Below are 27,983 nucleotides of genomic sequence, written 5' to 3'. Positions count from 1 at the left end.
AGAGCACGGAAGTCCTTGTGCATCGTAAGTGTTTGTGTATTCTGCTTCCTAAAACTGAACCGTATGCATTGCGTGTGTGTGCGCGCGTGTGTGAACACATATGCTTCAGATATTGTATTGTGCGTAAGAAAAAATATCGTATCTTCTTTGTATCTCACTCTCTCTCTCTATCTTTTTTACCAGCCCGACCGAAACGGGAAACTGTCGCAGCATTAGTGCATGCACCCCCGCGAGACAATGTGTGCATTCCACCAATCAGTAAGTGTTGGTATTTCGACATTATCGACCAGTATAATATTTGCTATTACGGCCTGATGCTTTTAGTTTAAAACTACCTTATGTGTATTTCCAGAAGGTTTATCAAACATTGTGAACCGTATTGGTGCGTCTGAATCCACTAATGCTACGGAGAAGACTAGTTCGCGTGGAATAGAAGCAAAACCGAAAAACAGACTCAAGCGTAAAGCTGCTGTGGACATCGCACCAAAAGCAAAAGTACCAGCTGATTTCAAACCACAGACATCATCCCGGAAGAAGCCAAGACGATCTGCTGCTAAAAGTATGTGATCAAACAAAGCTGTTGGATTGATTTCTAATTATACTAAATCAGATGCAGATAATGTAGCAGAGTATGATAATGTTTTTATTTGGATGTAATAGAGAGAGAGTCCCGTGTATGTGTGTGTGTGTGTGGATGTGCGCGCTAACATTGCGCTACTTTAAAACTGTTGTTGACATGCATGTTGTTTAAAAAAAAAAAAAAAAAAAAAAAACGTGAACTTGCATATCTCTTAGAGTATGCTTTTAGCCTATCTTTTTAACTTACTGTGGTGGAGAACAATGTCTAAAAGTGTAGACATCTCTTCTCAAACACCTTTATAAATAGGCATGTTGAAAAAAAAAAATATATATATATATATATCATCTTTTAATGCATGAAATATACTATTTTTATTTTATCCCATCTTTTTTCTCAACAGATGTGGTCGTGGATGACAATGCAGTCCCCGATATAAATGACGTTCAGAGCTGGAGTGATGGTCTGATAGAATCGTGGGACGACTGTGTATTTACACCCGAACCCGAAACACAGCGACGTGTTCCATCCAGCGAGAGCGTAGTGGCTGTGGAAGAATCCGACCATGAACAGCTGCCTTCAAATCAGGAGGCTTTCAGACGGGAATCACAACCCAAAATAGACATTCAACACATATTCGGACTGATACAGGAGGCTGTCAACACCACATTGAACAACATCGAGGTACGTTTAAACAAAACCCTTAACGAACGCCTTAATGGTTTTGAGAGACGCTTAGATGCTTATGAGAAAAAGCATGATGTTTGTGAATGTTCTACGAAAGCAGTGCTACAACAGCAGGGTATTTGGATTAAACAAGTCTTAGCAGTGCAACGATTGCATAGGGGTGATAACCAAAAAGAAGCCCAAGGTCAAAGTCTGATGGTGGATCTGTTAAAACAGGTTGTGTTCATGCTTAAAAAGAATCACCGATGAGTTGTGATTAGTTGCGTATTATTTTAATTTTATTTTTGTGTGTTTTACTTTTTTTCTTTTACACAATGTGTTTTTTCTTTTACCGTGTGTAATTTCAGACTGGTTGTGTAGCTGTTGATTAGGTAGTTTTTCTTTCTTTCTTTTTTCACTGGTTTTATTTTCTGTAGTTTCAAGTGTACAACCTACCTATTGTTTAAATAAAAAACAAAACAAAATTGTTTTAAAATGGCCAAACGTTGTCGGGAGTCAGATGATTTTGATCAGGATCGGGTAGCGAGGTTTAGACGAGATGATGGTAGTGTGGTACCCCTTGATCAGTGCAATAACACAGAAACATTGCGTTATTTAATACAGACAATGGAGGAAATTAATAGGCCTAAGTCTACAAAAGACACTTTGGTAGAATTATTAACCATTATGAGCTCGATGTCAGATGAAGATCCAGAACTAAATTCTGATTTTGAACATTTAGTGAATACACTGCAGTCAGGAGAGGTGTCTGAACCTACTCCAGAACCAAATTCTGATTTTGAACATTTTGTAACACCCCAGCAGTCAGGAGAGGTATCTGAACCTACTCCAGAACCAAATTCTGATTTTGAACATTTTGTAACCCCCCAGCAGTCAGGAGTGGTATCTGAACCTACTCCAGAACCAAATTCTGATTTTGAACATTTTGTAACTCCCCAGCAGTCAGGAGGAGGGATGTGTACACAGTCACAACCCACACTCAACCCCGATGCACCCAACATGGGTCTCACACGTGGCGATATAGAATCACTTGTAAGAGAGGGCGGTGATGTGAGTGGGTACACTGTACTGCCACGAACTAGGTTCAATGGTCTGGAAATCCACAGGCTTATAAATCTGCGGGAGATATCTTCTACAGATTTAGCAGCCTACACCATGTTTTTACATGACACACTTTCTGAAATAGTGGCGTTTTCCAGACTGTTAGGTGGAGATGGTAGTTTAATCAGCATCACCTTGAGGGGTCCGAGTTTGACATCAGATGTTAGTACACTTTTGTCAGGTGGCAATGGTTACAGTGTAGATCTATTTATAAACGAGCTTGAAAAAATAATGCAGAGCAACTCTGATGTACAGTTTGATGAGAGATTGAATTTAAGAGTGTCGATAGCAAGAGGTAAACATGGCGGTGCTTATCGAAAGTTACGTGACCATGCGCACAACGAAGTGATTGGCAAAAACAGACTTAATCTGTTCTGCCCCACGAACGTCTCAAACAATCTTTGTTTTGCAATCTGCCTGGCACATTTCCTAAACCCTCAGAAACCGCACGCAGAGCTAGAGTCTGTAGCAACTTCAATGCAGAAGTCAGCTGGATATACTGATCAACACAAGATAGCATTTAATGACATCAGACAGTTTGAACGCATTCTCAATGTTAAAATAGTTGTCTTCTATCGGTCTGATACGGGTGTTTTGGAGAAGTATACAAACACGGACGATCCGCATGCTAAAACAGTGTTTTTGTACCTGCATGACAATCATTATTTTATGATTAAAAACCTACGCGCATTTATTGGGACACCATATGTGTGTGAGTTTTGCTACCAAGGATTCACATGTAGGAGAGATCACAGATGTCGGTACGTCTGTGATGTCTGTAATGACCCAGAATGTCATAAACAACCCAAAAAGCCAAAACATTGCAACGACTGTCTGCGCTACTGTAAGTCTGACTACTGTTTTGAGATGCATAAAAAACCACCTCAAGGTATGCAATACGCGCAGTGTGATGTCACCAAATATTGCGGAAAATGTAATAGACGTTACCATGTCAGCGGCACTAAACCCAGACCTCATAAATGCCCTGCAGATCGTTGTGTGCACTGTGGTGAGAGTTTGGTTACCGATGGTGTGCATCAATGTTTTATCCAGCCGGTTAAGGCAGAGATGCCAAACGATCGTTACATTTTCTACGATTTTGAGACCCGTTATGAAAACGGAAGGCACATCGCCAATTTCGTATGCGCTATTACGTTTGCTGGAGAAGAATTCGTGGCCGAAGGACCAGATTGTGTGGATCGCCTCGTTAAAAAATTCAGACAGCCTCGTTACAGTAATTACACATGGATTGCACATAACGCGGCAGGGTTTGATAATTTCATCCTTTTGGAATACTTTACTAAGAAGGGGTTTGCCCCTAAAATTACGATGCAAGGCTGTCGTCTAATCTTAATGTATGACGCTGCATTCAAACAGCGGTTTATTGATTCATACTCCTTCATACCCATGCGGCTGGCCAAGACACCTGCTGCATTTAATCTGACTAACACTGAGAAGGGGTATTTCCCGCATCACTTTAACCGTGTTGAAAATGACAACTACATAGGTCCGTACCCTGACAAGGAATTTTACGGGTACGCGACAATGTCGAGCCAAGACAGAGAGGCATTTGATAACTGGTACAGTACCATTTCAGACAAAATGTTCGATTTTAAAAAAGAACTGGCGATTTATGGTAAAAACGACGTTGTTCTGCTGAGGGACGTATGTATGAAGTATCGCAATGAATTCATTCTGTGTACAGGCCTTGATCCGTTTAATTACACTACATTGGCAGCCACATGTATGGCTACGTATAAAACACACTTCATCCCTAAAGACACAATAGCGCTAACACGCAACTGTGCGTACATCAACCAGAACAAGACGTATTCAAACATTTCAATTGAATGGCTTGAATATATCCGAACAACACAGTCCATAGATGTTCAACATGCTCTAAACCGTGGTGAGGTGTCATTTGGAAAATACTATGTGGATGGTTTTTATGGCGAGGGTACCGTGAAAAAAGCATTCGAATTTCTTGGGTGTTTTTTTCATGGTTGCGAACGTTGTCATAACCCTAATGATCTCAATCCGTTATCAAAAGTACCTTATGGTATTCTGAAAAGACAATGTGATGACAAGCTTGAAATTTTGGAGCGTGCGTACGGTCTTCAGGTTGAGGTGGTTTGGGAGTGTGATTGGGTCCGTGCTAAACAGACCGACGTAGCAGTGATGGACTTCATGGCTACTTACAATCACCCTGAAAGATTGAAACCACGTGAAGCTTTATTCGGGGGTCGAACTAATGCGTTAAAACTGTACCACAAAGTCGCGGAGGGCGAGCGTATTAAGTATGTAGATTTTACTTCTCTCTATCCCTACTGCCAGGCGCGAAAATGCTACCCAATTGGTCACCCTGAAATAATATACAAGGATTTTCAAAACCTTGAAGATTATTATGGCCTCGTCAAGGCTACGGTCCTTCCGCCGCGGAAGCTGCTTCATCCTGTATTGCCTTATAGGACTGGGCGCAAGTTAATGTTTCCACTTTGTAGGTCCTGTGCTGAACAACAAAACCAGACACATCCGTGTGTACACACAGATGAGGAAAGGGCTATTCACGGTTGTTGGGTTAGCATCGAGCTGTTAAAAGCAATTGAGAAGGGTTATGAAGTGACAAAAATCGATGAGGTCTGGCATTTCCCCCAACGATCTGAAACATTGTTTTGTGATTATGTTAAAACATTTTTACAGTTCAAACAGGAGAGTTCAGGTTTTCCAAAAGATGTTGTGACAGACGACGACAAAGAATCTTATGTTAGAGATTACTTTGAGAAAGAAGGGATTAAGCTGAATCTGGACAAGATTGAGTTTAATGCCGCACGCAGATCCATTATGAAACTCGTTCTTAATTCATTGTGGGGCCGGTTCTCTATGCGCGAACAGCTACCGACAACTGAAATACTTACAGACCCTGAACAGTTTGCCCGACACATTTTTGGCGTTGAGTATGACGTCAAGCATTTCTCATTTGTGTCAGACACCGTTGCGGTCGTTCAGTGGTCTTACGCAGATGGGAAAGGAGCTCAGACTCGTGACATTAATGTGTTTCTCGGGGCTTTTACGACAGCGCACGCACGGTTGGAACTTTATGATCTTATGGACAGGTTGGGGGACAGACTGATTTATTGCGATACCGATAGCGTTGTGTACATATCTAAAGACGGTGAATACGAACCGAGACAATACACAAATCAATGTATTAGCACGCCAGATGTATCCCAGAAACACAAACATTTTTATGGAGTGTTATGAAAATGCGACCAGCATGCCTTTCGGGTACCTTTTGATTGACTTTAAAGCAAAAACACCAGAGCAGTACCGTCTCAGAACTGACATTCTGTCACAATATCCAGTTGTGTACGTTCAGAAAAGAAAACTTTGACTTTGTTAGACAGGAATTTGAAAATGTCTGCAAGACTTTTAAGAAACCTGCATCTTTTAAAATTGTTATTAAAAGCCACACCTAAACAAAGACGCGTTATTTTAGAGGCCGCTACAGACGAACTCATTGTGTCGTTGTGTGAAGTAGCTCTCAACGTAGTCCATGGTAATGTTCCACTATCACCACAACAATATCAGAAACTAAAGAGAAAAAGAAAAGAGATCAAGATTGTTGCAGATAAAAAGGTTGGCGTTAGACGTAAAAGACGGTTAATCAATCAACAAGGAGGATTTCTATTACCGTTGTTAAGCGTCGCAATTCCCTTTATAACCAGTTTAATTACATCTAAATAAGCTGGTGATGGAGTACGCTGAGAAGATGTTTTTAATCCCGCAACACCAGCTGGATAAGCTGAAATCCTCTAACACGCGTGAGTCTATACAACATGTTGTGGAGAACAATTTGGATGCGACTATAAGAAATATATTGCAAAGGTCTGACATAGATCACCACGAAAAAGCTAAGATGTACACCGGTGTTTTACAGAGGTTTTTAACACTCACTAGACAGGGGGATAGGGAATCCGCCAAATTAACATTAAGTCTACCACAGCCTGACAGCATTGTAAAAGAAGACCCACCCCCAACAGATCGTGTTACTGGCCGCAATGGTTTAGATGATTTTGCAGAAGAGATTTTAAAGAATATTCCACAGAGGAGTGTGAAAAATGTCCGTTACAATTTAGATAAAATGTCTAAAACAAAAGATATTACATCGTGGACTGAGTCGGGAGAGTTTGTGTTTAAAGGCAGAACAATACCTGGTTCACACATGCTTGACTTAATTAAAAGCGTAACGGCTCCACAGAAGATTGCTGAAGAGAGGAGACCTGGTGGGTGGGACGAGTTTCTGGAGGCTTTTGCTAGTTTAAATTTGCCACACTCTGTGGTACCAAACCACTATGTCAGACATGCAATTAACTCTTTCAAAACCAAATCGACCCCAACTGTAACCGATTTACCTAGGAAGAGTAAAAAACGCAAATTGCATGCGAGCACACCGATACATTCAAGACATCCAGAAGACCTCATATCACCCAGTCTAGACCAGAGTCAATGGTTAAGTTTTTAATCCCCCAGTTTGTGTGTAGCCTGTTGTTGTTATTGTTGTTGTTGTTTTTGAGAACTTATGACATGTATTGTTGAATATGATGTGTGTGTTTAATAAAAAGAGTTTAAAGAAAGAAATATTTGTTCTTAAGTTGTTTTATTTAAAAATATTAAGCATGATACATGTACATTTCACCCAATTGCACACACTGAATACATTTAAAAACATTTTCATTACATGGAACATGTTTGAGTTTTTTCACAAATGTTGACACCATTTTATCATTTTTTATTAAATCATTGGTATACAATTTCAACACATAATCATAATCAAACCCCTTTGACATGTGGTAGAGAAAGAACACGCAGTGTTGACCACATGTGTCTGATGAAAAATCTTGGACTTGCACAGTGGAATGTTGTACTTCACTAGAATTGAGATTTAAAAAGTCTTTGATAACGGGGTGAAAGCCTTGGTAATCAGGTTTATTACCAAAACTATCGAAAAAACAACCTACGCTGTCATCGTTTATGTAGATGGCCAACCAGTGTTGACCTGGGAGTCCTGATGGATCTGTATTGATTAAAACCATTGATGGTAATCTTCTTAAAGGGGTTTTCGGTAGATAGTCACATGGTAGTACTCCAAGAAAATAAGTATTGCACGAAATCTTATCCATGACACTCGTAAGCTGTACGGTGTTCATTTTAACACGTTAATAGTAATCAACAAGGACCTGTCGACGATTTGACACTTCAATTATGCTGTCAAATAAAGCATAAACAATTAAGTTAACAGTCTGTGGTAGTGGCTGTCTAAAACGGGCTTCTAGTCTGATATTGCCGCTTTTGATAAGCTGGCCACACTCCTCGTCTGGTGTAAAATTGAACGCGTAGAGTGTATAGCCATGCAGAAAATCCTCCCTATCGATACTCAGAGCCTGGTTTTTAAGATGCTTTCCAGAGGCCAGCGCTAACTGGTAAAACTCCCGCACTGCAGAACCATTTTCATATTCAGGCTGCAGAGGCTTCGAGGGATACTGTTGACCATCCAGATAAATGGCTAAAAATTCTAAATCGTAGTTTTTAAATGCAAAAGGGTTTTTATTATAGGCCCCGACAAATGCATCATTATCAACCATCGCTAGAACCAGAGATTTTGGTAAAGGCCCTAAGAATAAGTTTTCTTGATTACAGACCCGTGATCCGGCTGGTATTGAGAAGTTTTTCAAACACACCCTATCGATGGGGTACTTGGCTGTGGTTGAGAGCAGGGCTTGCGCATGACCCAGTCTCACAGCTGGTGACACTGTCACTTTTTTCACAAATAGCGATGCTGTCTGGATGTTCAGTTTGTAGGCTATGTCATTGTTCCTCATCAGACAGAACTCATCTTTACCTCTAGTCATTCTAATTTTAAGGTCCAATCCATTGAGTAAAAGTTTATCTTGAAAGAAGATGTCACTGTGAACTGGTGCGAGTAGTTCGACCACGTTACTAGCATTGGTGAAGGCAGCTCTCTTTGTCAGACCGCTATTTTCCCCGGCAGGGTCCGTCACATCCATATGCCCCGCCTTGTCTTTGTAAAAGAGCCCCGCTGAGAAAAGTGTTTCAAGGGTGTCTTTACCATAATTAGTAAGACACTCTATCATACAGCGGTATGGATATGTGCTAGAACTCTGTGAAATGAGTCGATCTCCAAGCGATACGTCCACTTGTGAAAAAATAGAGGCTCCCGGATAGTTAATAAGCCCTACGGGATCGCCGTCTCTAATTTCCGTTCCATCTGCATAAGTGATTTTGAGACGCATAAACAACAAAGTGTTGTTTAGATCCACGTAATCCTCGCCATTCCCCGCAATAAAAAATTCCAGAGGGGATGTGTCAGATATCGCTGATAATGGTGGTATTTCTATATAAGTGTTTTTTTCAATAGCGGTTTGTGTCAGTGGTACAGTAAACAGATCCAGTTCGGTTTTTAAACACTCTTCTGACATGTTGTGTAGTAACGCCATGATCTAAAATATTGTTTTAACAGAACTCCTTGATCTTTTTGAAGCAGTACGCTTAGCTGTCTCCTTGCGCTTGCGTTTTACAACTGATGTTTTCTTGGGGGGTTGTTTTGTTTTCTTCTGCTTCTGGCCACTCCTCCGCACCCCCGGTGGTCTAGGTACACTCTTGCGTGCCATCACCATTAACCCGGATCCGTCTTGAGTATCGTAATTGTTATTAAATGATCGCGATAACGTATTACTAACAACGTCACTTAGTATGTTTTTCGCTGCTGATTTAAGATGTGGCTTGGCTATGCTAAATCCACGTCTTAGTAATGGTATAGCCATTCTAAAGAGACCCCTAAAAAGTCCGCCCAAACCAGCGCCATACATAACTCCGCCTCCTGCATACCCCGGAAGTCCATTGCCTGCCTGATTCTGGTAATAGGCCACATAACGCATGGGATCAACATTGTGATTGTTGAAATATACCATTTTAATGAAATTTTTTTACTGGCCTAAAGTGTAGTTTAATGCACACTTTCCCGTAAGAAAATTGGACGTGCTGATTTTGATCGTCCTTCACTTCTATAGCAATATCTGCGATGACCGATTTGTTGATAGACGCGTAGTGCGGTTTGTCGTATCGGACACTGACTGTGTTATTGTTATCACCTGTTATTTGTACACACTCCAGGAGTGGTACGAAGGCATCACCTACTGACTGGTATCGGATGATATCTATGTATATATAAAGAGTACAGAAACCACCGTGTATGTCTGCCTGATGCAACGCATATGTTACAACATCCTTTTCAAAATTAGTTTTTCCAGGGTTTGTTTTTTGTCGCATAGAATCTCCTATCGGGATGCCTGGTTTCATCCCTAAAATAATGGCTAGTTTTCCATGGAAGGTTATTGAAATGTTAGGTTTTGCTTTCAGAAATACTTTGTTTTTTACAACATCGTAACCGAATGACCCATGAGGGGCTAGTAAATCATTTATCACACTAACTAGGGATGGGACCTTGTCGTAATAACCTGTTTTTATCGGTATGCGTAGTTTCGATAAGTCAGTCTTCTTCACATCTACATCACGACGTATGCTGTTAGTGTTTTTTCCGTCGTCGACAGTGGTGGGTTCGATGTTTATCTCAAAAATGGCATCTTTGGTGTTAAAGGTGTACCAACTTCTAGGATATTCAATTTGAACAAGGCCCACCTCCCATTCTCCTTTTATATTTATAGGGGTAGCCAACCTTGTTCTATAATTAGAGATTGTATTATCAGGGTATACAGACAGTGAAGCATTGCATGGTAGTGTGACATAAAAACCACCCTCTGCCATGTCTGTTTTTTATACAACTGCAGACAGTCTGTGCTTGTCCTTTGTTTTTATGGCATCTGTACGTCGACTAATTCTTTCTGATCGATCCATGATGCAAATTTTGCAGGCCATCCGAGCCACTGTACCAGTACTAATGTTTTGCGACCCTTCGTCTTCTTATCCAAAATCTTTTCAACTTTAAATGTTTTGTTTTTACTGACAAATATTTTTTGCAATTCTTCAGCATAAAAAACACCGTTGATAACATCCCCATCATAATCACTCAATCTGTAAACAGGAGGGTCTCGTGGAATACACGCTGATACAGTAAAATACTCTTGTGTGTAGTTTTCCTCATACCCTTTTGCAAACGGGCCTCTGACTTTAGAAATTCTAACCACGTCACCAATCTTGTATTTAAACAAGGGGTTAACATTGCGAGGTTTGGTATCTCCATATAGGTTATGTAGCACCACAGATTCGTTTTCTTTTCCCACATCAATCGGTCTCATCTTGATGCTTCTGTGATAGCTCACATTGTATCCTTGTGTAATGTCTTGAAGTATGTCGATGTAACGTTTGGAGTTGATAGCTGTTAAATATCTCCACATTCTTCCTTTTAAGGTTCTATTAAACCGCTCGATAACACACGCCTTTAATTCGGTGTCTGTTGCAAAATGGTTAATATTGTACTTTTTTGTCACTTTTTGAAAGTGTTTGTTAAAAAACTCCTTTCCTTTATCTGTCTGTAATTTCTGTGGTACACGACCTTCTTTCAGTATGGATTCAAAAGCTTTAGAGACCTCTACGGTCTACGCCACTCTTGTTTTTTAATGCACGGGTCCATGCGTACTTACTAAACAAATCGATACATGTCAACAGAAAGTGGCTGTTGTCATTAACCTTGGCATATGCTGACATATCTACTAGATCGGCTTGGAACTGCATATCAATACCATAGACAAAAACCCGATTCCTTTTATATTTTAGTGGTGCACTTCTGTGTAGTGTATATGCATCCTCGCCAGCGAGCCAGTCTGAAACTTCTTTATCGGTTAAACGAACACCCGTCTTTTTTAAAACAGCTTCTTTTAAACGTTTTTTACCCCCTAAAGAACCTGGGTTAGAAGGTGTGTAGTAAATCTTTTTCATTTCTTCTGACATATTGACACTTCACACTCCACAAAAGAATAACACAGGTGGTTTAAGTGTTTCAGGTTTTATTTCTTAAACATTAAAAGGATACAAAAGGTATCATACAGCATCAATGTAGTGTAGAAATTTTATACACATCACAATGTTTTTCTCAAGAATGTAATCAACCAATGTTTCAACAATTTCACATACATCAGTCTGATTGTTTCTTGTCAAAATGTCTACACATACATCCGATACATATGTACACAAACACAACATATCAGCTATTCTAATAAAGCTACCACATTCAGTCATCAGGTCTAAAACTTTTCTGATGGTTACACAAACTGGATCACCAGTATTAACGCATAATCGCATCATATCTGACCATTCATTTGACACATTTCTTACAACAGACATTTGTTTCTTAAAGTTTGTAAAACGTTTGGCATCAACACCACATCTGTTTACAGTAACCGATACATTGGTACATTCATTAATGTAGTTGTACAACAAGGTGGTCATCTCACATCTAATACGTTGTTTAAGTAGACACTTGGCCAGTCCAGTTGCAAAACAAGTGTTCCCCATGCTGTTATCACAAACAGTCAACTTGGACAATACCTTTCCAGCTGTCCACAGCGTCATAGACAATTTGTTCACTGCTGCCGTCCACAACTTTCTCTCTGACTTCGCGAAGCTTCTCCACAATGAAAACCTCGTCACGCAGTTCGTGTAAAATAGCATCCACCGACCCCTGAATCCTCTGGGGGTGAACCCTTAAACCACAACGGCTCAATGCTTGAGCAACGATGTGCTTAAGGTCTGGTCTCACCAGATTACGTGTCAGTTCCTCAAAGTAGGTGTCAAAGAAATAGGGGTCCGGTTCAAACAAGCAGGAATGTCTAATCTGACTGGGATGATCCACTTCACACCCCAAACAGATTTCTTTCAGTTTTTTTGTTGATGATGTGTTCCAGAAGGACCACAACAGTTGCTTTTATGATTTTGAACCCATCAGAACGGATACAACTGTCTGTGTCGTCAATTCCTGCTAAGGCCGCAGCTCCAGCTATTGCACCGGTGTTCCCGTATGGAGTTGTAAGGAAGGTCAGGTTGTGATATCCTAGATCCATGCAAAACTTATCCAACCAACTGTTGTCATAGGTTTGTGGGTGGGGCTCCAGCGGTGTGGCATTGTCATCAGGCATCGCTGGGATAGTCTCGGGGGTGTTGCTGTAGCAGTAGACAGGTGTAGATCCTTGAGACATGGTGAATGAATGTTACGATTGTACCGATCCGAACGTGTTTTTAATGACTGTAATATGTGGGTGGGGTTAAGAGGTGGTCTTCGGGGTTGGTAACGCCCTTCTCAGGGTGAAACAATTGCATCTTTACAGAACTGTAACGATCATACATGTCACACCATCTAAACATCTTGTCTATGCTTGTAAATATATGGTCAAGCATACGAACATCCTTCCACTGAAACAGAAATTTCATGTCGTAGCACGTGTGATGCTCAGATTCTCGAATAGGCATCGCACACACGTCGAGCTTTGTCTTGTCGTTGCAGCAAAAAATATAAACGCAGTCATCTGCTAGCTTTTTACTATGGTCCCCGACCACACGAAATCTTGTGTTAGGAGTTAAGCCATCCCACTCGGCGACATATAATGGATCATCACCACAGTCGTTCAAATCTCTCCAAACGTAGTTGAAAAACAGAAACCAGTCTTTGTCTTGAAAAATCAGACATGGAGTAGCCCATGTAAATTCGTCTCCAACATCAGCCGTGTAGAGTTTCACAATACGCAGCACCTTGTCAAACGCATATCTCAGTACACGTTTACCAGACATTGAGAAATCCCATTTCACATTAGCTAGGTCTTCATGTAGAAACTTTGTCAAGCTAACATTTAGCTTTTTCCTTGGTGCAAAAGTTAGTTCCTCTCTCATTTCAACAGGTCCTCTTGTCGGCGAAATACACATGACCTTTCTAGGGGTTTTAGGACTTCCCGGAGCAGCCATTGTAACAGGAAAAGTTGCAGAAAGTCTTCTGTGTCTAACAGCGCAACCCCTAACCTTATTTAATCCATGGTGTAGGTAGTGACGTAGGTGTCAGACCAGGGAGGACCATATCATAAAAACTTCATTGGCATATGGTGAGGTGCGAGTATTCACATGTCAATCAGGACGCAAATCTCAGCTAGCTTGACACTGTAAATCAGAGTCCCTGTTTTCTTGACACATGGATTCCCCTGTCAATCACTAGTGACACTAGGGTCATAAATCAATCAAAGGGGTCATAAATCAAACAAAAGTGACACAAAGTATATGTTAATACTACTCCTGAGGCCATTTTTGGAGTTGTTTTGTCTGAGTGACACACACAAAACTAAAGACTCATAACTTCAAAACTATAGCAAGGAGATTCTAAAGGTAGGTATCGTTTGAAAGAACACTTTTCAATTTTTTTAAAAATATACATTACATTACATTTGGACATTCTCCTGCCGAGAAACTGCTGATAAAAGACAAAAAATATATATAATTTTTATAATGATAATGCATATCTTTCTTATTTGACATGGACTAACTCAGGAAGGAAATATGGTAGAAGGAAAATTCTTTTTTGGGGAAGTCCCCCTACATATGAGCTGCATCTGGATAACATTTTGTGGTGATTGGATAAAGCAATCAAAAGTTATAGCATTTGGAACCAAGATAGCCTTTTTGTTGAGACCTTGACGCCCCCTCATGGGCATTTTTTAAATTGTTTCACCATGAAGAATATCTTGTCATAAAAGCAATAGATTAAGTTCATTTTGGGCTCATTTTAATTGTATTAATATGCTGTAAAAAATGAAGTGCAATTTTCAACGATTTTTGAATGTTTCATGAGATGTATGATGTGCAAGATCACATTGCAGTACATAGTACAAAAAACTATTTTATAGATTATGAAAAAAAATATTCTATTTATCACCAAATAACTCAGCAATACTTAGGAGTTTTTCGAATTGGCTACATTCACTGTAAAGTTCAGACTCTAAGGCTATGTTCACACTTAGCGTCTTTTTTCAAACTGCCGCGTCTGTTCTACATTATACCCTATGGAGTAAACCGTTTTTTCAAAAAAGTCCTGAGCGCTTTTTTAGACGCCACCGCCGGCGTCTTTTTCTGCAGCTCAGAGCATCTTTTTAAGTTGAAAAAAGTTCAACTTTTCTGAAAAGAACGCCCTACGTCAAGCGCCTTTTTGAGTAGCGAGACCTGTCGTTTCCATAACAACAAGAACAACTGTCTACATTCTCCTCCCCGGTAACTTCAAAAGCCAACGCAAGAGCCAACTTTCTCTTTCTCGACATTTTTTGCATCACACAGCACTAGGCTACTTTTGCAGCTGTTGTTATAGCAACAAAAGACGCGCTCGGCTGCTATTTGTAACCGAACGCTGCCAGCGGTTTTTTTTTTTTGCAAAAAAAACACAGTTGTCAACTTTTTCTTGTCAAAAAAGACGCTAAGTGTGAACATAGCCTAAGCTTTCAAATGACACCAATTTTGTTTGAATCAAGGCAATATTTTTGAAAAATATGATAATTAATATTTTCGCAGCTAGGTGGCGTCTGTGGGGCGTCTGCGGGCGGTACACTCCGGTTGAGAGAGACTAGTCAGCACTCGTTCAGAGTTGATCGAAGTGGTTGGATGCTTTAAAAAGCTGAGATTCTAAGCTTTAATATGATACATATTTTGTTATTCCACGTTTGAAAACGAGCACGGATGGTTCCGGGAAAACTGGAAAACACTTTGCACCCCGGGAGGATGAGAGACTTGTTTTTTAGCCAAGTATGCATCACTTCGTGAGGAATATCTCGTGATCAAAGCAATGGATTATGTTGTGTTTGGGCTCTTTGTAATCGTGAGAATCTGCTGTCAATAAAGATGTGATTTTTCACAATCCATGCATGTTTCATTGAGTTATGAGGTGAAACGTCACATCAAAACAACATAGCATCACTGCTATTGCTACTTCATAGATCCGCCTGTGGTATTTTTTGTGTCAGAACGCCATGAGGGATAACTTTAGATCTGAGTGATGGATTATGGTGAGTTTGGGCTCTTTTTAATCTTAACAATCTGCTGTAAATAATGATGTGCCATTTTCCACAATTGATGCATGCTTCATTGAGTTATGAGTTAAAACGCGACAAGTGCTACATCTATAATAAATGCTCTATGCGCGCCGGTGGTGGTTCGTGTGTTACAACTCCCACGAGGAATATCTTTAGATCTGAGTGATGGATTTTGCTGTGTTTGGCTCTTTTTAATCGTGAGAGTCTGCTGAAAATAATGATGTGGATTTTTCTACGATCTGTGCATGCTTTGTGAAGTTATAAGTGAAAATCAAACGCGAGTGCTTCATGAGTATATACTAGGATAGGCGCGTCTGAGGTATTTTTTGTTTTAGAACGCCATGAGGAAACATCTTTAGATCTGATTGATGGAATATATTAAGTTTGGACTCTTTGTAATCGTGAGCTCCTGCTGTAAATAACGATGTATGATTTTTCATGATCGGCGTATGTTTCATGAAGATACGAGTAAAAAGGCCAAGTCTAAGCTACCTTGCTAGGCTACGTGAATCAGTGGATTTTTTGTGTTTTAGAACTCCATGAGGAATATCTTTAGTTCTGAGTGATGGATTATGTTGAGTTTGGACTCTTTTTAATTGTAAGCATCTGCTGTAAATAATGATGTGTCATTTTCCACAATTGGAGCATGTTTCATGAAGTTACAAGCGGAAATGTGTCTAAAATGCAGCATCCATATATGGTTTACACATGGGTCTCTTAAGGGGTTATTTTACAAAAACCTTGCTCAAGTTTATTAAAAACCCTGGAACAATTATGCTTGTTGTATTATACTCATTGAGACCTTTCAAATGACATATGGCACAGGACTATCTGAGCTGTATGATGTTTTTGACATATTGCAGTATGTGGTACAAAAAAGTAGTTTATAAATTATGAAAACATTTTTTTTTCTATTTATCAGCAAATAACTCAGCACTACATTGGAGTTTATCAAATTGGCTACATTCATTGTAAATTTCAGACTCTAAGCTTTCAAATGACATCTATTTTAAGTTGATCCAGGTAATATTTTTGAAAAAAAATTATGATTATTAATTTTGCAGCTAGGTGGCTACCACTTTGTCGCTTCAAAAAGTTCATTAAGAGAATCTATATGAATCGAGCGGTTTAATCCAAATTTTCTCGATTTATATGATGAACAGGAAGAATTTAAGGCTTAGGCACATATAAAAAATTTATCAGCGAACATAAACAGCGAACATAATCCCGAGCTGCCGGCACCGCCCTGGTCTCCCAAGCTGCCGGTTCTGCCCTGGAGGCTTCCTATCCTACCTAAGGCACTCCTAGCCAGCCTCCAGGGCACCCACCCTCCCACCCCACTTGACCATTTTTGCTCGATGTCGCGTTTTCCGAAGGGGGAAGTACTGTCACAATCACCAACTCAATAACCCGTCAGCACTACATTTCTCAGCATACCTCCTGGTCCCCACCTGCACTCAGTCAGTCAAAGCTGTTAGAAAAAGTTGTGCAGTCACAATTGAACCTTGTAACGAGGTTAGATGTTGTGGGAAGGAGGAGGCGGGAACCGGTGAACATTTAAATACTTTAATAAATAAATAAACACGAAATGAAAATAAAGACGGCAGCCCCTCATGGTTGACTGCCGCCACACATAATAAAACAAAACATCAAATAAAAAAGTACAGGCCTGGTCCTCTCTTGTCCTTCGCGATCGTCGCTCCTCTGTGAGAGATACGAGACTGGTGCCGCGCTCATCAGCAATCACGCCACCGGCCTCACGCCGTTCTCTCACGGCCCTCAGCATCGTCCTGCATGAGGACGCATACCCCCATCGTCCCTCGCAGGCCAGGGGGGTACCCTCAAGACTGCACTCTACTTTGCTTTGCTAAAGGTGTCCAATGACATTTTACTTGCAGTTGATGCTGGTAAAAATGGTTTTGATGCTACTAGATCTTACAGCTGCCGATCATGACGTACTTCTTTGGCATTTAAAGCATTTGATTGGTATTAAGGGTACTGGCTTACAATGGTTCAGTTCATATCTTAAAGACAGATCATTTTAAGTTTTCCTCCTCTTCAGCTCCTATAATAAGCGATGTATCTCAGGACTCCATTCTGGGACTCCATTCTCCTCTTTAACTTATAAATGCATCCGCTGGGGATTATTATTAGGGGGCAGGGGCGGACTTAGCCAATAAGTGAGGTAAGCAGCCACTTAGGCCCCTGACAAATACCAAGAAGCCTATATAAATCATATATTACTTATTCGTTTTCTATCATATATTGTATAGCCTGTCTATAACCATTAAGATTTTAACGTTATTATTACATCTGCTTGAAAATAAAAGTTCCAGGTTACAGGAACTTTAACATTTGTTAACATGCAGTTTATCTACAAATAAAAAAAAAAAAAACGAATAGAATCAACTGCCATTGGATATCCACCTTGCACCTTCTATTATCCTTTTTAAAAAGAGGCTGAAAACGTATCTCTTCTCCCAGGCATTTTAATTTTCTTTTAGTATTGTTTTACTGTATATTTTGCTATTCAGCTATTTTGTTTTATTCTGTTTATTCTTCTACTCACTCTTTTCAGCACTTTGGTCAGCTTTGCTCTTTAAATGCGCTATATAAATATTTTTTACTAACTGACAAGCCTACCCTTAGTTTCCTTTATTAAACTATTATATCCAAGCTTTATTGTCTCTGTTTGCCGCTCACAAATCAAGTCAAAGTTATTCTTTCTTGGCCAGGAAGATCATTTATTTCCTAGAATTGATAACTGATTATGCTGTCTGTTCGGTAGACGAACTAATTCAATAATTGTAATATAAATTCTGCTACAGTCAATTCTGAAACTAATCCAAATATTTATAGCTAAATATAAATTGTACTTAATTATACATATTTCACTTTTGAGCTAATTTGCTACATAGAATTTATTTTTTAAACCAACTCTACGTTGCACTTTAAATCAATTAAGCATGCAAATTGCCATCATATTAAATCTGGACAAATTGGCATATTAGATATAAAATGATGCAGATTAGCTACCCAAATTTCTCAACTTTTATTTCAGTTTTAATGGGATCAACAACAAAGTTGTTTATTTAACAATGCATTCAATAAATACTTAATCCCTTTTGTGACTAATTTATCCAGATTGAAGTGAGTTTCAGGTCTTGTATGAGATTATATATATATATATATATATATATATATATATATATATATATATATATATATATATATATATATGTAGGTTTGTTTATGCATATATGCCAAATTTAAACATGATTTCAGTGGTTTCTATGCATATATTATATCAAGCTGCCCAGTACAAATAAGAATAAATAATTTTATTCAACCTTATGACCAAAGTAGCAATACAAGATACAACCAAAAATCATCAAACCAGGTTTAAAACTCTTAAATGCCTGTAAATGTTTTTCTTACAACATGACAGATGGAAACTAAATTAGAAATAATACATTTGCTTTATACTAAACAAGAGTGTTGCATTCATAACTCAAGGCTTGCTTTCTAGGGTGGCCTCATCAAAGAGGCTGAGCAAGTTCTTTGGCTCAAAGTTGCTTTTATCAGACAAATCAGTGGAGATCCAGCTTCTCTTTCGGCTGCTGGGCGAGTCTGTGAGACTGCGCTGGTAGCTGTGATGAATCAGACTCGAGCTGCTGCTGGAATGGATTCTGGAGGGAGTCTGTGTGCGCTGGCTGTGCGTTGATGTATGGGTGGAGTCGATGTGCGTGTTCGACAGTGGTGTAGATGTACTGCCAACAGATAAGCTCGCCTGGTCTCTGTACAAGTGAAAAAAAACAGAAAATGAAAATGTAGACGATGTAGTCGATTTTTACATTTTCTGTGAGAGGGCCTAGTCTGTAAAATTCCCCACCATGACGGTGTTGTACAGTAATGGTAAAGCTGTCGCTAGGGTGTTCTGAGAGAAGGGCTCCTACTTTTTTTATGAACACCATATTCAAGGACTGTTCCAGGATACAAGGTATCATGAAAGCCTCAAAGATCATATATATTGTAAACGATTGCATTGACTTTCACTTTCTCCTTGTTCAAATCATTAAATAATCCCTTAGCCCTGCGGTTTCCAGTACCTGCTCATCACATTGTGGCAATAGAGTGCAACACAATCGGTTTCCTTGTGTAAAATTTCTACAGTTTTTTTTTTAAATGATAACTTACAATCAAAGACAGACCTACCATGAGTTCTGAGCTGGTATTTACATTACAAATGAGGAGAGCAATAAAAGCAACTAAACTAACAATATGACAACAATATGCAAGTGCTGTGACACTTCCCAGTTTAGTCTAACACAGTATACATGTCAAGTCACCTTCATTTATATAGCGCTTTTAACAATATAGATTGTTTGAAAGCAGCTTTACAGTGATAATAGGAAATTAAAATAACAGATTGTTTTGGCTTTATAGCAGCTCTAGAATAAAGTTATTGTCCAGCTAAAGTTAGTTTTGATTGATTCACTCCCGTTGCAACGATCATTAGTTATTAACTTAGGGGCCGCTAACACGACACCGTTCTAACAGAAAACCCCTAAGTTCTCTTACGAGAGATTCTCTCGTACTTGCGTAAGATATCTTACGCTAGGGGAAAACCTCTTTTCCTCGAGATATTGAAGCCAAAAATTATCCTTAATTTTGCAATAATGTAAAACGCATTGCGGCAGCATGCAGACATGGGCGAGACAGCTCGCGCGCCCATAGGCTGCTCTGCGGCAACTGCATCAGCCTATCGATAGAGGCCCCTCATGACGTCAGAACCAATGAGGGCGCTTCGCACCCAATACGTCATGTCCCGCCGAAAGCGGGTGGGGCTAGGGCTATAAATACGGCCCCGAGAGGCTGGTTTGGTCAGTTTTTCATCTCTTCAGCGGACTACGCATCGCTGGATCCTGAGAGGAAGCCGCGCCGTCTGACTCAAGCACCCAGCGGGATTTATCTGCACCTGAAGCTGCCGGTCGACAACTCGCCGCCTTCAGTCGCCTTCCTGCTGACGCTTTCCGGCGTACCTATATCCTTTCATTGCTGTGTGTGTGTTCGCCGCTGCGACACGCCCACTTATTTCCTAAAAGAGCACGAAGCGTCTTTTTCAAGATGCCTCGTTCTTCCTGCGGCTCATGCCGAGCTCCACTCAGCGACGGGGACCACCATGTCATCTGTGTTTCCTGCCTGGGTGAGGATCACGCAGCTATCGCGCTCGCCGAGGGCGGCTGCCCTCACTGCGAGTTAATGTCTATGGTGACTCTGCAGACTCGCCGGGCATTCTTTCTCCAAGCTGCGTCTTCGCCCGCCGGGCTGCCGCGCCGTAAAAAGCGCCGCGCTCAGCGGGTCCCTGAACCTCCTCCATCCCGCGAAAGCTCGCCGGTGCGCCCGCTAGCTTCACCGCCTGCTTCACCCGAGTCTCTCACCGCCGGTCAGCGGTCGCCGTCTGCCGCCGCTGCCGCCATTGAGGATTACGGGGAAGCCGTACAGGTGGAGGACGACAGTTGCTCTATCCTAGCGTCGGGCAGTGAGGACTGGTCGAGCTCCGCGGACCTCGCACCATCTTCTCACCCGCCCTCTGGGAAGAGAGCCAGCATTGAGGCGGAGCTTATGCGTCTCCTCGAGCAGGCCGTCGAGAGCCTCGGCCTTGAGTGGTCGACGCCCCAGCCGCCTGCACTCAACTGCCTGGACGGCTGTTTTCTGCAAAGGGACCGTACTTCACAGCCTTCAAGACCAGCCCCCTTCCTTCCTGAGCTTCATGAAGAGATCGCTAAATCTTGGAGCGCTCCCTTTTCAGCTAGAGTGCGTACCCCCGCTTCCGCAGCATTCTCCGTAGTTGACGGTGCTAAGGAAAAAGGGTACCACTCTCTTCCTCCCGTCGAGGAAGCGGTAGCCGCCCATCTTTGCCCGCCCTCTGCTGGACGGCGTGCTAAGACGGCGCTGCCATCTACATCCTGCCGCACTACCTCAGCTTTGCACGGTCGCGCTTACACCGCCGCCGGGCAGGGTGTTTCGGCGCTTCACTCAATGGCCATACTCCAGGTCTTCCAGGCCAACCTTCTCCGAAAAATGGACGAGGAAGGACCGGAAGCTGTGAGCCTAACGGATTTAAGGAGCGCGACGGATCTCGCCCTTCGCGCCACTAAATCCGCCACGCAGGCCATGGGGCGGAACATGGCTTCTCTCACCGTTGCTGAGAGACACCTGTGGTTAACACTCTCGGAGATGTCGGACTCGGAACGCTCTACGTTTCTCGACGCCCCCGTCTCCCCCGCTGGCCTCTTCGGATCGTCTGTCAAGGACTTCGCAGACAGATTCGACGAGGTTCAGAAAACATCGCAGGCCATGAAACATTTCCTGCCCAAGCGCTCAAGCTCCGCAGCAGGTCGCTCAAAACAGCCGTCTGCTCGCAGCTCCCAGCCGCAGCCCTCAGCTGCCGCCGCCCCGCAGCGCCGACAGCCCAAGGATCAGAGACCGCGCTCCCGCTCTGCCGGCCGCCACCCCCCGCCGCGTGGGCCACGGCCAAAGATCGAGGTAAAGCCCGAGGCCTCTAAGTCTTCCTAGCCAGTCTACGGAAGCGACGGTGTTCAAGTCCCGCTGCGGCCGGACTTCCACCAAAAATTTTCGCTCGCTCAGTTCCAGTAATTGCGACTGTTCCAGCGTATTCGGCAGTAAACAAGTCGGCAGCACAGCCCGCTTGCCTGCACACAAACGCCGTTTTTACGGCGACCCAGAAAAATCCCAAAAAGAGTGTATTTTCTGGTATTCCGGCCACGACCGATGGTGTTATGAGTGTAGTAAAAATGCCCACTGCCCAGTGCCCATTCCTACACACAGACACGGCCCGCCACACACGGCCCGCACGAATAAAATCGACTTATGTCGGTTGTGCACCAAATGTAGTGATTGTGCCCATGTCCCAGTGCCCACAAACACTACATGCTACATGTCTCACGGTTTCTGTAAAAACGAAACCAACACACATACAGTCTGCACAAACAGACGGTGTTTTCAGCGTTATAGATGGGCCCGTTGTCCCGCGCCCTCATTCGCTCACAGACATATTACACCCCACGGGGCTCACCGCGCTCTCTCTCTCTCAGCGCACCGCTGCAGAAGAACTGAGCGCGGGCAGGCTGCCCGCTGTGATCAGCGCGCCCCTAGTCTCACACGCTGCGAACGCGGCGCTCATGTTACAGCACACCGTTGCTCTCCGCTCGCCAATACATTGCGACCAGAGCCCAGATATCATTCTACCCCTAGCCACTCACGCGAAAGCGTGGGCAGAGCTCCCAGGTGTATCAGAATGGGTGCTGAACATTATAAAAAGAGGCTATTCGCTACAGTTCGGTCGACGCCCGCAACGCAAAGCGGCGCGAATCGAGACTACGGTAAAGAAGGAAGAAGCTCACCTACTTCGAGCCGAAATAGCGAAGTTACTGAGCAAAGGGGCTATAGAACCTTTATCACAAGCTCAGAGCGAAGGGGGCATGTACAGCAGATATTTTCTGGTACCCAAAAAAGACGGGGGTCTCAGACCCATTCTAGATCTAAGACGACTAAACAAAGCACTTCTGAAACGACGGTTCAGAATGCTCATGACCAAGAAAATCCTCTCGCAAATTTGCCAAGGGGACTGGTTCATGTCGATAGATCTGAAAGACGCCTATTTTCAAATACAAATAGCGTCACGTCACAGGCGATTTTTGAGATTCGCCTTCGAGGACCAGGCATATCAGTACACAGTCCTGCCATTTGGCCTATCCCTGGCACCTCGCGTATTCACGATGTGCATGGATGCAGCGCTCGCACCCCTCAGGCTCCGAGGCATACGAGTGCTGAATTATTTGGACGATTGGCTGGTTCTAGCTCGATCACAGTCGGAGCTCGTAGAACACAGGACCATATTACTCGATCACCTCGAGAATTTAGGTCTCACAGTCAATTGGGCGAAGAGTTCGCTGTCTCCCAGTCAGAAAATATCTTTCCTGGGCACAGATCTGGACTCGCTGTCTATGACAGCACAGCTGTCGCCGCAGCGCAGACAAAGTATTCAGCGCATGACAGTTTTTTCGCCACGGCGCTTTAGTCCCGCTCAAAAGGTTTCAAAGGATGCTGGGTCTCATGGCTTCAGCATCCTCAGTGCTTCAGCTGGGTCTGCTTCGCATGCGCTCGCTGCAGTATTGGTTGAAAGCGCGCGCGCCGCGCAGAGCGTGGACCTCCGGTCTCGCGCGCCTCAAGGTCGATCAGAAATGCGTCGCAGCTCTGAAACCTTGGACAGTGACCGACTGGTACCGGTCAGGTGCAAGCCTGGGGACTTCCTCGAGTGTAAAGGTGGTGTCTACGGACGCCTCAACCTCGGGATGGGGAGCGCTGCTCGAGGGCAGACCGTTATTCGGCCAGTGGTTGGAACAGGAAAAGCTTCTGCATATAAACTGCCTGGAAATGATGGCAGTCGACAACGCGCTGAGGCGTTTTTGTCCCCAGATAAAAGGACGCCACATCTTGGTCCGTTCGGACAACATGTCAGTGGTAGCTTACATAAATCACCAAGGAGGTATCAGATCCAGAATCCTTCACAGGCTGACGGAACACCTCCTGGTCTGGGCCCAGCACAATCTGCGCTCGCTCAGGGCAGCGCATGTGCCCGGCCATCTGAATGTGGGACCAGACAGACTGTCCAGAAACAATCTGCCGGCAGGAGAATGGTCTTTACATCCACAGACAGTCAAAATGCTATAGAGGACATTTGGCAGAGCGAAAATAGACCTATTTGCGTCTCAAGAGAACGCTCATTGTCAGGAATTCTTCTCCAAGAGCAGGGATGCGCTGGCTCACGTCTGGCCCCGCTGCCCGCTCTATGCGTTTCCCCCTGTCACGCTCCTACCCCAGGTGTTAGAGCGAATCAGGGAGAGCGGATGCCCAGTGCTACTCGTCGCCCCATTTTGGACAAACCAAGCCTGGTTTCCAGTCCTGATGCAGTTGACGAGTACCGCCCCGTGGCCGATACTGGTGAGGAGGGATCTCCTCTCGCAGGCAAACGGCTTGATCTGGCATCCTCACCCGGAGCTTTGGTCCCTACATGTGTGGGCCATCAACGGGTACCCGTTAACCTCCCAGCGGGAGTGTTAAACACGATCACACAGGCTAGAGCTCCATCTACGAGGAGGCTCTATTCCTCAAAATGGTCTGTGTTTACTAGCTGGTGCACAGCGAGTGGCACTTCACCCTCACGCTGTGGAGTGCCAGAGGTTCTCTCCTTTTTACAAGAGCTTCTGGATAAGGGCAGAACCCCATCCACGCTCAAAGTTTATGTGGCGGCCATAGCAGCGTTCGCTGAACCACCGCTTGGCCAGTCATTAGGAAGGAACGATTTGGTCATCCGCTTCCTTAGAGGAGCTAAGAGGCTGAACCCTCCCAGACCACCCTCAGTTCCCGTTTGGGACCTTTCCACGGTTCTGGAAGCCATGAAAGGTCCCCCATTCGAGCCAATACAGTCAATAGACCTGAAACTCTTATCTTTCAAAACAGTGTTTCTGCTGGCTCTCGCTTCAGTGAAGCGCATAGGGGATTTGCAAGCGCTCTCAGTGAGCGCGATGTGTATGGAGTTTGGACCGAATGACTCGAGAGTCATACTCAAACCAAAGCACGGATATGTTCCTAAATCCCTCAACACACCGTTTAGGGCACAGGTTATCTCCCTGTCGGCCCTGCCGGTATCTGAGGAGGAAGGGGACGCAGGCTTCCTTTGCCCGGTTAGGGCATTAAGAGCCTATGTGTCTCGCTCATCTGTTTTCAGACAGACGGAGCAGCTCTTTGTTTTGTTCAGCGGACGTTCTAAGGGACTAGCTGCGTCAAAACAGAGTCCATCCAGATGGATAGTTGATGCTATAGCGCTAGCTTACACATCCAAGGGCCTGCAATGCCCGATAGGTGTCAAAGCACACTCCACAAGAGGCATGGCCTCGTCGTGGGCTTGGTCCAGTGGGATTGCCTTGCAAGATATCTGTATGGCGGCAGGCTGGGCCTCCCCGTCTACATTTATAAGGTTTTATAACCTCGAGGTCCCCGCTTTACAAGCTAGATTGCTCTCGGTCTAAATTTTCAGCATGACCCGCCCGAATCCTATCGGCTCAGGATGCTGAAACCGCCAGAGCGTCGATCACTGATCGTATATATACTTCTGTGGGCAGTGCGTAAGTCCCCCATATATCTATCAGTCCAGGCCGTGTTCGCCCTGGCTGTGTGGCACACTTGATATAATACGCTCTTATCAGAGCTCTATATTACAGGAATGATGCTATTCTAGCCCCTCTTCCCGGATTCTCTGTGAGTCCCTTGTGATTAGGCACTATATGAGCCCCGGGCACCTGCCCTTGGGACTTTAGTGTTATGTCTCAAGCACGCACGGCGTTTTACACTGTGTTCCCCTAGCGTAAGATATCTTACGCAAGTACGAGAGAACCTCTCGTAAGAGAACGTACTCGGTTACTAATGTAACCTCGGTTCTCTCTAGAAGAGGGAACGAGTACTTGCGTATCTTGCCGTGCATGCGTCACGTTCTGATTCGCTTCAGCGATGAAAAAACTGACCAAACCAGCCTCTCGGGGCCGTATTTATAGCCCTAGTCCCACCCGCTTTCGGCGGGACATGACGTATTGGGCGCGAAGCGCCCTCATTGGTTCTGACGTCATGAGGGGCCTCTATCGATAGGCTGATGCAGTTGCCGCAGAGCAGCCTATGGGCGCACGAGCTGTCTCGCCCATGTCTGCATGCTGCCGCAATGCGTTTTACATTATTGCAAAATTAAGGATAATTTTTGGCTTCAATATCTCGAGGAAAAGAGGTTTTCCCCTAGCGTAAGATATCTTACGCAAGTACTCGTTCCCTCTTCTAGAGAGAACCGAGGTTACGTTAGTAACCGAGTACGTTCTCTCTGCGCAAACTTTAAAAACTCGAACCTGTGAGAACGCAGATGGCATGCACATGCGTATTACGTGTTTAGTCTATAGGTATGCACGTTTGAATATATATGTGCGCAGGCATGTAGTCCTTTACAAACCAACCCTCAACAAACTACTTGTCTGGCCTTAAAATTTATAATACAGAATTTGTATCGCTTCCGCGTAGCCACATGAACCGGAATTATCCCGACAACGTTTTATCTGTACAAAGGTAAAGGGAAGGGAAGGAGGCCTTCACAGGGGAGAGACTATCAACTAGGACTGCGTTGTCGTCGTGTCCAGGCGCAGGTCCTTCATCAGATCTGGATACGGCAGACAGCAGTAAACAACAAGTACACAAGTTGGTAAACAAGTACATCAGGATTTATGGGAAGTGTTCCCGGTTCCGGCTGACCTAATCTATGTAGCCTAACATTGAATTATAGAAGTTTATGTGTTATGTGTATGCTAGGTCAAAGAGATGTGTTTTTAGTCTAGATTTAAACTGACAGAGTGTGTCTGCTTCCCGGACAATGTTAGGAAGACTGTTCTTGAGTTTTGGTGCTAAATAGGAAAAGGATCTACCGCCAGCAGTCGATTTTGATATTCTAGGTATTATCAACTGGCCGGAATTTTGAGATCGTAAAAGACATGAAGGACTATAATGCGTTAATGAGTTAAAAGCTCGCTCAAGTACTGCGGAGCTAAACCATTTAGTGCTTTGTAAGTAATCAGCAATATTTTAAAATGTATACAATGTTTAAAAGGGAGCCAATGCAGTGTTGACAGAACTGGGCTAATATGTGATGCGATCTGGGAAAACCCGTCGGATGTCGCGCTGGTGCGTTTTCAGTAAAGAAAACCATTGCACACTGAGTCCGAAATTCGCATCCGAAATTTTCGCACGTTAAAAAAAATATTTGACCTCACGTTATGTCAATTACGCTTGCACACTGTCTACGAAACTTTCGTCCGTAATAAAAAAATTCGGATCGGGTTCGATTGTCTGCGTTTTTCGCATCCACAGCCAGTATTTTGAGAGGTTTTTTGACAATTCAGAGCCACCATACAAGCGAACGACAAAATCCAGAATGGCGTCTGACAGCACAAAGTAGCCTACTGTATGAAAATGCTTTCAGTTTTCAATTCGATCAAGTGTTTACATGTTCTCTCGATCGGATTAGTAAAGGAATAAACCTCCCCTTTCAATCAGATCGAAATTTCGGATTGATTAAGGTGTGATTGAGCAGCCAATTCGATTACTAATCATGTATTATTTGGGTATAAAATATAACCTGTATACTGTTCTGTCTGCCCAGCGCTTCCGCCGTGTGTGTGTGTGTGTGTGTGTGTGTGTGTGTGTCCATGCCTTAGACATACTGCCAGTCTCTGTTCAGGATCGATTGGTTCACGGAAATTGGTGGTCTTCTTTTTAATATGTAAAGTATATGTAAACGTAAGTTTATACCAGTATCGCTAGCAAAGCATCAAAGTTCCACTGACATTCTGAGGTAAATTTTGATATTATTTCGCAACTCCTTGATAAGGAGGTGAAACTCTCCTTCCTCT

The 27,983-nt window shown here is 43.1% G+C and overlaps 2 protein-coding genes and 1 long non-coding RNA gene across 9 annotated transcripts in view; 1 reads left to right on the top strand and 2 right to left on the bottom strand.

Annotated features, from left to right (window-relative positions):
• Positions 1-27,983, bottom strand: part of LOC309485771 (uncharacterized protein) — a 506,515-nt gene that overhangs the window by 450,428 nt on the left and 28,104 nt on the right. The gene's annotated exons all lie outside the window — the stretch shown is intronic.
• LOC309485465 lies at positions 205-3,608 on the top strand. The gene is made up of 3 exons (XR_014201206.1): positions 205-258; positions 353-559; positions 981-3,608. It is a non-coding gene; the product is annotated as an uncharacterized lncRNA (long non-coding RNA).
• The window catches only part of pkmyt1 (protein kinase, membrane associated tyrosine/threonine 1), a 115,565-nt gene continuing 106,364 nt past the window's right edge, over positions 18,783-27,983 (bottom strand). For 3 of the 7 annotated variants that reach the window (XM_082152759.1, XM_082152763.1, XM_082152760.1), the window contains exon 8: positions 18,783-19,253. In XM_082152759.1, the coding sequence (XP_082008885.1) occupies positions 18,968-19,253 (286 nt within the window). In that variant the 3' untranslated portion in view covers positions 18,783-18,967. The remainder of the gene's footprint in view (positions 19,254-27,983) is intronic. The other 4 variants (XM_082152761.1, XM_082152764.1, XM_082152762.1 and 1 more) reach the window with 2 other exon arrangements.

The sequence above is a fragment of the Leuciscus leuciscus genome, assembly GCF_965113295.1.
Source record: "Leuciscus leuciscus genome assembly, chromosome: 21".
Lineage (NCBI taxonomy): Eukaryota > Metazoa > Chordata > Actinopteri > Cypriniformes > Leuciscidae > Leuciscus > Leuciscus leuciscus.
Note: the sequence above shows the minus strand (reverse complement) of the source record. Positions and strands in the feature narration are given on the sequence as shown.